Source organism: Larimichthys crocea, chromosome XVIII (assembly GCF_000972845.2).
Source record: "Larimichthys crocea isolate SSNF chromosome XVIII, L_crocea_2.0, whole genome shotgun sequence".
NCBI classification, from domain to species: Eukaryota; Metazoa; Chordata; class Actinopteri; family Sciaenidae; genus Larimichthys; species Larimichthys crocea.
In genome coordinates, this window is record NC_040028.1 from 16743010 (window position 1) to 16754038 (window position 11029).

Here is an 11029-nt window from a genome sequence, read left to right on the forward strand (position 1 = left end):
ATTTATTTATTATTATTATTTATTTATTATTTTATTTATTTATAGTTTTATTTGTTTTTGATTAAGTTTGTTTTTTGTCCATTTTTATTTATTATTATAATAATCATTATATTATTATTTTTATTTTTTTTTATTTATTATTATTATTATTATTATTATTATTATTATTATTTACTTATTTATTTATTTATTTTTTGCTTTTTTTGTTTTTCTCATTTTTTTTTAACCCTGGTTTGTCATCACGTCCTTTTCCGGGTTTTGGACCAATCGCTGCAGCTTATTCCACCGGAAGTTTTGAACGAATGGTACGCGGGAAAAACACCGAGCAGTCAGTGAGTGAGTGAGTCTCTTCATCCGGACAAACAGGAGGTAAAAACACTGTTAGGTACTTCTAGATAACTTCAGTTCAAAGACGCAGATACAATTATCACTAACGAGCATGCTCGTTAAGTTAAAGTGACGTGTGTGAACTTTTATTCATCTTTTGTCTGTAACTTTTAAAAATAACCGCGAGCTGCGTTAGCTGCTCGCAGCAGTTTCTCTGTAACAGTTATCCCGCATGTGGAGCTGTAGGCCAGTCTGTCTAAAGTGTTGCACTTTGTTTTCTCCTCTTGAAGTCAACAACATGAAGCTGGTGACCTGTGAGATCGCATGGCACAACAAGGAGCCGGTCTACAGCCTGGACCTCCAGCACAGCTCCGATGGACGCGTCCACCGGCTGGCCACAGCTGGAGTGGACACCACGGTCCGAGTGAGTGCAAACTGTGATCCAGCATCAGAGTTAATGCAGATTAAAAACCACAGATCACTTTAATTAATCAGTGTACATGCAACATAAACAACCCTGACTCCTTTTGCTGTGTTTGTGCTAGGAAAGCAAACATCAGTGCATTTGTCAAACAAGCATATTTTTGCATATTTTAAAGTAAAACTCTGTGATCAAGACAACAAGACATGGGCCCCTCACAAAGTGTGCAAACAGTGTGTGGAGAGTTTACGGATGTGGACCAAAGGAACACGTGAAAAGTTGGTGTTTGGTATCCCCGTGGTTTGGAGAGAGCAAAAAGATCATTGCACAGACTTTTGTTTTTCAGATTTTTTTAAGAAAACAGGGATCCTATAGTTCAAAAACTTGACGTGATGGAGAAAAACTGAGATCAGTTTTGGATTCTGCACCCAAAAATTAATTAAAGACAGCTGTCAGACCTTAATCAACAAAAACTGTGTTCCCCAGTGTAATATAACATTTTCATATCGAGGTACTTAATATGACATTAAGGCCTTTTCCCAGCACCTTTTAATAGATTAAAAACATCAAATTTTTACATATTCAACCTGTTATTTCTACAAACTTTGTCCCACGCGTATGATTTTTTTTACTCCAAGTCTTTTTATTGATGTTTATACAAAACAGACATAGTGTACAAAGTACATAGATACAGAACCTTAAGTGGTCAGAAATAATACAAATATAAAACATCACCCCCCCTCGCTCCAACAGAGCCCCATCCCTGCAACAATATTGCTGTACCATTTGACAATTCAGTATTGATTGAACTTATAAGCAGACACTTGTACAAAATTGCAGATTATACACCAGTCATATTAAACACCAATATTAGCGATATCCAATTTCTCTATATAACTTAAAAAAGGTTTTTCCATGTAGAGTAAAATTTTGTAATACATCCTCTTGTAGAGTAACGAATCTTCTCTAATAAAGTGGTGTAGAAGGTCATTGATCCACATTTTATAGGTTGGGGGAAGTTTCTCCTTCCACTTAAACAATATCAATCGCCTAGCTACAAGAGATGCAAAAGCCATCACACTCTTCGCCTGGCGGTCAAACATCTGAAAAGGTTTTAAATATTGACTGCCAGAAATTGTCTCCACGCGTATGATTTGAAATAAAAAGCAGTAAAAATATTTTTGGGGTAGATTTGTAATCAGATTGTGGTATACCACAAACCATGTCGTCCTCAAACTGTTTACAGTCAGTTTGGGGGGAGGCTTAGTCAGGATAGGGATTTGGTTTGGCCGGATCAAGTCCAGCATGGACCAAAGTATAGAGGTAGATAGTAGCTGGAGAGATGTGAGGCTGCCCATCACTTCACCATCCCTGCACATTTGTGGGTTATGTATGTAAAATAAAGTATCTGTTCTGTTTCACGAGCGAGTTTCATGCTTGAAAAGTGAATTACCGGCAAACACAAGCACAAAATATTACTTTTGATTAAGTAAACAAGTTTATTTAGGTGTCGTGCATAAGCTGTACATGGAGAATTTGTTTAATGAGCTGACCTTTGTCCTGATGCAGCTGTGGCGGGTTGACACGGGCCCAGACGGGAAGGCGGTGGTGGAGTTTCTGTCTAACCTGGCGAGACATACCAAGGCAGTCAATGTGGTGCGCTTTAGCCCGAATGGAGAGCTGCTTGCTTCAGGAGGAGATGGTATGTCCATGTCAATTTAAGGGTTACTATTTAGAAGGCGCTGAACCAAACACAGCGTCCTTTGGTAATCTTGTGTGTGGTTTTTATTTTTATTATTTGGTTCAGATGCAGCGATTCTGCTGTGGAAGCTCAATGACTCGAAGGAGCCGGAGCAGCCGCCCATGTTCCAGGAGGATGAAGACGCTCAGCTCAACAAGGAGAGCTGGTCTGTGGTCAAGACACTGAGGTACACGACAACTCTCACGATCCCATCGAGTTAGAACGGGAGTCTTTATTCCTTTCGATGTGACCGCAGTGTGGAGTCCGTGTTAAACCCGGCCTAACTTTTTTGCTGTAATGCAATTCAGTGTCATCTGGCAGTGCATTGTGTCGGCCGATCAATAATGCAAGTGCACTTTCCTGGTGGATTACACTGTAATTCTATTATTCACCTTGCATCAGTGTCGTGGTCAGCACTTTAAAATCGCCAAAGCCCAGACAAGTGAGGCGGTTAACGTTTCAGAATCTTTACTTAGTCGTGAATAACGTTTAGTCTGAATATGGAGATCGACTCGTATTGTCTTTTTTTTTTTGGCGTGACAAAGAGATTTCTTGATTTGTCTTCAGGGGACACATAGAGGATGTGTATGACGTCTGCTGGACACGGGATGGAAATTTCATGGTGTCCGGGTCCGTCGACAACACCGCAGTCATGTGGGACATAAACAAAGGTTTGATTACGCTCGTAGATATCTATCCATACATTTCTTGTTTCATCCGTCGTATCTCTGAGGCGTTTAAGCGACGCAAATCCGCATCATACTACAAAATATGTGAGAGTGTATCTTTGTGTTCAGGACAGAAGCTGTGTATCTTGAATGACCATAAGAGCTACGTGCAGGGGGTGACCTGGGATCCTCTGGGGCAATATGTAGCCACTCTCAGCTGCGACAGGCAAGAAAACAGGCATCCAGACCACACTACGTGTTGGTGATGTTTCAGCAGCTTGATGCTTAAGGTGTTTCTCTTCTTCCTCCCCCTTCAGAGTTATGCGTGTGTACAGTACCCACACCAAGAAGAAGGCTTTCTGTGTCAGTAAAATGAGCTCTGGGCCGCTTGCAGAGGGAGAGGTCGGTTGAAAATTCACACTCTGGTTTTCTTTTTTTTGTTCAGTCATGCATTTCGCCAGAAGTAGCTATGTAAAATTACAAATGTATTTAGATATCCTGTAAAGCCTTCATCCATGCTTACATGTACTGAACTTTATGCCTAATTTTAGTCATAATCAACCTCCTGTTGTCACTCATGCTCCTGTTTTGGACACCTGTTGAAAACTTGTTTATGACGCATCTTAATTTGTCTGAAAATGTCCTATATTTGGTCTTAGAATAAAAATGTACTCTCGTATCTCGAAAGGCCTGCTGCCAAGTGACTGAGACATGTAACTCTCAGTGTCGAATGTATCTTTATCTTCGCAGGCCAAGCAATACAGAATGTTCCACGACGACAGTATGAGGTCATTTTTCCGGCGTCTTTCTTTCACACCGGACGGGTCTTTCCTGCTCGCCCCAGGTTACCTACACAGCATGCTCAAAATGTAGCTTTCACCTGGTGAAATTATAATGTTTTTTTATTAACCATGTTCTGTCTTCTGTTGTTAATCTCAGCTGGATGCGTGGAGATTGGAGAAAACATCATAAACACCACGTACATCTTTTCCAGGAAGAGCCTCAAGAGGTGACTTTTGTGTAACATTCTGAGGCATTCGTAGTTTTTTGGACGCCGTGTCCTTGACAGAATTCCTTTTGTTTGTTTTTAGGCCCATCGCTCACTTACCGTGTCCATCCAAAGCTACACTGGCCGTGCGCTGCTGCCCAGTCTACTTTGAACTGAGGACCAAGAAAGGAGAAGGTAAGGACGCTAATGAAGCCTCTGATTTTTGCGTGCCTTCATGTTTTACTCGTATGTGCTCTGAATTTTTCCTCCCTGTCTCCTCCACAGACGGTTCTATTCAGACTCTTCCCAACGTATTCCAGTTGCCGTACCGCATGGTGTTCGCCGTGGCGTCTGAGGACTCCATCTTCCTGTACGACACGCAGCAGACGCTTCCTTTCGGCCTGGTTTCCAATGTCCACTACCACACGCTCAGCGACCTCACATGGTAAACCGAGGACTCTCGTCTGTTGTTTGTAGCACTTTAGTGCACAGCTCACTTTTTTTGAATCTGGAGTAAATTTGTGTGTGTGTCCGTTACACATTGTTAGGGTACAGGAAAAGATTATAAACAAACACATGGGCATCTTTAATGTTTTAATATCAGATTCTTGTGACCATTAGAGGTATGAAACGCTCTGTGTTTCATTCAGCCTTCTGCCCAATGACATGTTTTTGTCCGTCACATCCTATTTAGGTCTCGTGACGGTTCCTTCCTGGCTGTGTCCTCCACAGACGGCTACTGCTCCTTCCTGTCTTTCTCTCCGGGGGAGCTGGGCACTCCTCTGAAGGAGCCCCCCACCCTGGAGATTTTCACTCCAAACACTGGTGTTGAGAAAAGGGGCAAGAAATCGTCTAAGACCTCATCTCCCGTGACCCAGCCTCCAAACTCAGCCCCGACTCCTGCATCCCAAACCGGCACCGGCAAAGACGCCCCCCCCTCCGTGACCCCCTCAGAAGAGAAGAAGAGCGTCCCCAGTGCCAAGTCCAAGCCTCAGTCTCGCAGGATCACCCTCAACACCTTGGAGGGATGGGGGAAGCCCTCCACACCTAAAGCCGCGGCTCCCTCAGCACCTCAGACCACAGCGTCCACGAGCACTAGTGCGCCCTCTACTCCCCAACTGCGTCTCACCCCCCTCAAAGCCTCCGCAACGCAGCCACGCATCGCTCCCCTCACTCCCTCCACCCCTAAAGTCCTCAACAGTGCTAACACTCCTGGGCCCACAACCCCCAAAGGTGCAACCACACCAAACGGTACAACCACACCAAAGGGGCCCACCCCGAGGTAAATGCAGAAGTTCTGATGTTTGAATCAGTCGGAGTGAGCGAAAGGCAAACAAAGGATCGGTTTGCTTGTTGCCAGGCAGATTATTCAGTGCCTGTGAGAGTAGATGTGTGTATTAAGGCATTGTTGTACATTGTTAATTAATGATTTAATCTACCTAGATATGTCGGGAAATAATGAGAAACGTCAGTCATAATTATTTAGACCTCAGGTGGAATCTGCACACTCAGTATCATCGATATAAAATGAAGAAAAGCTGCAGACTGGTATTTTTCATAACTGACATTTTTCTGCTTTAATTAGCTTTCCTGTGTTTGTAACATCACAGATCTACTATTTTTACATCATTTGTATTACTCAGAAAAGTATCTGAATAAATCTTTTAAATTAAGAGACCAGAAAAGTATGAGAAAGAATGAGACCCAATCAGAGTTTTCTGATCTAAGCTCGATCACCACAAGTCTTGGTGACGCTCACACGACAGGAAATCAGTGCAGTGACACCATCAGCAGCATGAAATATGGATCATGCAGCAGGATTGAATGTAACTCAAACACATTCATTCATCGACAATATTCAGAACTCTGTTTAGATGAACTCGTAGGTGGTGTTAAGGCTCGGGCGCTGCCTCACACAAGAGCACACGTTGTTAATTTATGGAAATACTCTGAACTATTCAAATGTGTTGACAGTCAGACTGAGGAAGTAACTCCACACAGCTCGCTGTGTCCACCGCCCTCCCTCCCCCCTGACTGATGGTCTGAGTAACTAAGCTGATTATCTCTAAAGATGCAGCTTACACAGATTCAGAGTTCTTTAAAACGTTTAAAAATATACTTTTATTATTAATGCAGGAACGATAAAAACGTCTCTCGCGGGCTCGGGATGTTTTTGGTGTCTCAGTACTGGCAGGCAGAACAAAGCTTTGTCTGGTATGAGGGATTCGTTGGACCCCCCACTGACTATAAAATAATAATCAGTGTGGCAGACTGTGTGAAGACAATGGCAGGTCTGCACATGCTCTCGTGTTTGCCTTGTATCTGCAACTCGGAGCAGCTAGCCCTGACTAGATTTACTAGTATGAATCTAAAGATAAGCAAAGATGAAGAGGAACAGAAATCAACTCTTCTTGTCATAGTTCATGCTTGTGTCGTGTGTGTTTTGGTGTCGCTCTCATGCTTTTAAATCTGTTTTCTGTTTACAGGAGAGTATCTCTGACTCCCGTTGCATCCCGATCTCCAGCTGTTGGTTCACTCTTCCGCACTCCCTCCTCCACCGAGAAGGCCAAACATGGTTAGTGAGGGCTTTTGTCCTTCATGCTCAGACATTTTATGATTTAAAAAAAAAAACGATTAGTGCTGGAAAATTCCCTCGTCCTCAGTGGCAGCCTTAATCCCACAGTTGGTCATGATTAGGGATGCACCAATCCAACCTTTTTTTTTTTCTCTTGATAGAGTCAGATTGTTGCCTCGACGCACGGCGGCTCGTCAAATCCAACTTAAATGACATCTGCTGTCTCTAACAATGACGTCAACATTTCGGGGCTCGTTTTTATAGTTTTTACCATCACTCCCATTATCAATGGGTGTGATTAAACTTGCCAAAGTAGCTGCCGGGATCTGAGAACACTGACATCATTACACTGAAATCCAGTGATGCAAGAAAAGCAAGCAGCGAGACGATCAGACAAAGCTGTAAATGAGCTAATGGGACATCCTGATTGGCCAAAACCACTGAAAGTTGGCACGCTGTAAACGTTGGTAATAATTCTTCATTGCACAGGAAAGGCACTGTAGGCCAAAGCTGAGTTTGGCTGACCTTGAGGGTTTGCTTTTTGAAGTCTGTAAAATCTGCCTGCTCATGTTTCTTGCACAGTCTGACTTTGTTTGAGTGATACAGCCGCACAAAAACCCACAAAAAAAGACCCAGGAATTTTGAATAAAGTGGAATTATTCTGTCAATTTTACTGAAATAAACATCTAAACAACAAAACAGAACATAACACATACATTTCAATGCTTTCTTTACTAGTACGTTGGTATGCCGCATAATCCTCTTGCGTCTTAGAGTTAAACAGACGTTCTCAGACCACAGTAGGAGACTATTCTCGTCGTCTGTAACTGATCCCTACTTTTTTCTGTACTCCTCCAGAGCGTCCTTCTCCTCCCAGCGATCCAGTGTGCCAGCCTCCAGAGTCCAAACGACCCAAGACCAGCGAGGGCAAAGCAAAGACCAGTGCCACCCAGACTTAATGTTTACTGGGAGCTATGATATCAGATTTAAAAAAAGAGTGACAGTTAAAGAAGCCGACAACCGCAGAGGCTCCCTGTGGATGTAACAGTGCAATAGCATTGTGTTGGGGGGTTGATAGTGACTGTGCTTCATGTAACTAGACGAAGCTTAAATCTCAAACACTGCACTCATTGCAGTACGTGTCCTTGAGTTACTCTTTTTAGATGTGTTTTTGTATTGTACTGAGGTTATTGTATTGTATATTTTGTATAACTAAGCCCGCCCTCGAAAACCTTCGAGTAAAAAAAAAAAAAAAAAGTGTATGAAATACGGCGGAACCCGCAGCAGCTTTTTCCGGGGAAAAAAAGGGTTTTTTTTTTTTTTTTTTTTTGGTAAAAAGCTCAACATTGTCGAGTCATTTTCTCAACATTGGTTAATAAAGGATGTTTCATAATCAGGACAAGTTTCAGTGGTTTGCAGTAAATGACTTTGGGATGATTCATGCTTTCTTAATTAGACGCAGCTGGCAACTGTTTGAAAGGTTATTCTCAGAATTGATCAGAATTATGACTCATCGGCTTCCTTTGTATTAAAGTCGATCTGAGAAAGACTTAATACTGCGAGCTCGATGGCTACATGTGCACCCATGACGTGCTTCTTTAGTATTTAGTTTAGCTGTTACATTAGAATAAATTCACTACATGGTAGTCTAAATGTTCTTCACACTGGTCAGGAAATAATGACTATTGAGTCCTAAAAATATAGCAATAATCAAGTTTTACTTAGTGCTTTGATAAAATCTGTATTTCTCTCAAAATGCAGAGGACATATTCTCTTTGTCTGCAGTGTGTGGAGCATTTTAATAGAGCCTGACAGACCTTGTACTTGAACTTGTACCTTTTTAAACATAAAATTCTGTCTTTGCACACAAAGAGAAAAACTAAATCTAATGCTTGGTGTTCAGAATACACACACCTCATATTAACACAAGTTTTAATCGATCGACGCAGCACGTGTTTGCAAGCATTTCTCCGTAGTTTAACGTCATCCTGATGGTTGCTTATGGTCTCGTCTCTGTGGCAAGAAAAAAAAGAAATGATTGGTTTCCTGTTCAGTAGCATAAATTGTGTTTTACTGTTTTACTTTAGTTTTAGCATGCTGTGTTTGTATTTGCTGAGTTGTAAGTGAGTGCGTTTTAAGGTTTGATGTTCTGCACAGCACAGAAACAAACAGCTGCAGCACATTTTGTCTGGTATGAATGTATGATTTACTGTGTCATAAGTCACACCCATCATCTGTATTTACAAGTAGAGCATGGCTCAATAAAATGACATTTAAAGTCGTTCATACTCATTTCAAACACATTCACTTCACATGTATCTTGAAGGAAACGACCTTTGCTTTGTGTTCATGAAACATGTCTGACAGCGGCGTTTAATAATAACCTTTTTTAATCCAACAATGATTTGTTGTTTGACAATTCAGTGACAAATATACAGCGTTGTGATGTTGTGACATTTGGTCATTGTCACTTTGGACTTAATTTACAGTCCTCTGCTAAATCCTGTCACTTTCATTTAGTGTCTACAGCCTTTAAGTTAACTGTATAAATATATATTTAATCTTTATTCTTTTTATATAGTTTTTTATTTGTATCTTTTCTATCTATTATAATCTTGCATCATTTATTTGCACAGGTTTTCATAATTTATCTTGTAGGTTAATTTTAATATATGTTTACTGTGTCAATTGTAAGTTTATCTATCTATCTATCTATCTATCTATCTATCTATCTATCTATCTATCTATCTATCTATCTATCTATCTATCTATCTATCTATCTATTTCTTTTTATTTCATGCAGATGTTTTGTTTTCTGTACTGTGTCAGATTTTGAGACTGCAATTTGGAGGGCTGCATTTAGTTTAGTTAAAAAAGTTTGTACATTTTAAATTATTTTGATTTAGGGGCTGGGTTGGATGTAAACACCTGACTGAACCTGCATTCTTGTCCCCGGATGAGTCATTCAAGTTTTATATATTGAACAAAATGAAGCATTAAGGTGTTCCAGTTTCACTTTTAGTGCATCTTGTTAATAATAGGGATGCAACTAAGGGTTAAGGTGCCAGTGTACTCCATCTGAGGGTCAAACAGCTTCAGAAACCTCCTCTATCCACACCTTACTATGTCAGAACCGGAGTAAAAGTATTTAGGGTCTTTTAGAGTGGGGAAAAATGAACAGATTATCGTTATTGCAGCAGAAAAAGTGAAATATGTCGGGCCTTTTGTTGATAAAGCACCATAATAACAACGCTAAGTCGCCCAGAAGTCTTCTTTCTTAAACACACGACTTAATATTAAAGTTAAATATCCTTTAACATGTAAATTCTAGTTTAGCTACACCTCTCTTAATCATAGTTCACTCTGCTGAATAAACTTTGCAGTGGCCACAAGCCAAATAAATCATTTTTCATAACACATACACCGATACTGATATGTCTGTATCGATCAGTAATGTCTTCCAGGAGAGCCTGTATGAAAATGTGCACCGTTATCCCCGTATTTCAACAAATATTCTAGATAGATCTATAAAAACTTCTGCTTACCGACCAGTTATTTTCTAGCAATAACTTGGACTTTAACATGTAAATTCTAGTTTAGCTACCTCTCTCTTAATCATAGTTCAGTCTGCTGAATAAACTTTTGATTGAAACTGAGCCAAAGCTGCTGTCAGATGAACAATAATAATAATAATAATAATAATAATATTTGTAAGTGAAGTGACAGCTGACACTGTCATCATATGAAGGTTTTTCTGTTCTAGCTGAGTAAAGCCAGCTGCTTTGGTGTGTGTGTGTGTGTGTGGTGTTGTGTGTGTGTGTGTGTGTGTGTGTGTGTGTGTGTGTTTTAACTTGTCCTGCAAGTGAAGCATAAGCACTAGTGTGCGAACAACCTACCATGCTATCCGAGAGAGGAGGGGGGGGGGTGAGGAGGAGGGAGGAGGAGAAGGAGAGGGGGGGACTAACATGAGTGACAGCTCCATCGAGCCAATCACAGCCCGTGTGGCGGAGGCTCTTTAAAGCTTTCCGCTAATGGCCTTTGTGTGAAGGCGGGCAGAGCTCGGCCTCGGTTTAGGCTGCTTGATTAGCAACAAACAGAAGGTTACGAGTTTAAAACATTTTGGATTAATTTCACCGAGTTTCGACGCGTGGACTCGTGTGAGCGGAGCTTGTTGGGTCGCTTTATTTTTTTAAAAGGAACATTGTAACATTTGTTAAAAAAATATATAAATAAAAAAAAAAAAAAAAAAAAAAAAAAAGGGGGTTTGATTTTCTCTTTTTTTTTTTTTTTTTTTTTTTTTTTTTTTGTA

At 40.8% G+C, this 11029-nt stretch overlaps 1 protein-coding gene across 2 annotated transcripts; it reads left to right on the forward strand.

Annotated features, from left to right (window-relative positions):
* Positions 1-249: 249 nt before the first annotated feature.
* chaf1b (chromatin assembly factor 1, subunit B) lies at positions 250-7977 on the forward strand. Of its 2 annotated transcripts, none has more exons than XM_019263120.2 (14): positions 250-369; positions 618-751; positions 2318-2450; positions 2556-2676; positions 3057-3160; positions 3287-3383; positions 3475-3559; positions 3908-4001; positions 4097-4166; positions 4249-4340; positions 4431-4590; positions 4840-5427; positions 6632-6720; positions 7579-7977. In XM_019263120.2, exons 2-14 carry the CDS (start codon positions 626-628, stop codon positions 7677-7679), a joined length of 1860 nt encoding a protein of 619 aa, XP_019118665.2. In that variant the 5' UTR covers positions 250-369; positions 618-625; the 3' UTR covers positions 7680-7977. The 2 variants fall into 2 exon arrangements, with proteins under 2 accessions (XP_019118665.2, XP_027147142.1); XM_027291341.1 differs by lacking the exon at positions 250-369 and adding an exon at positions 416-461.
* Positions 7978-11029: the final 3052 nt, after the last annotated feature.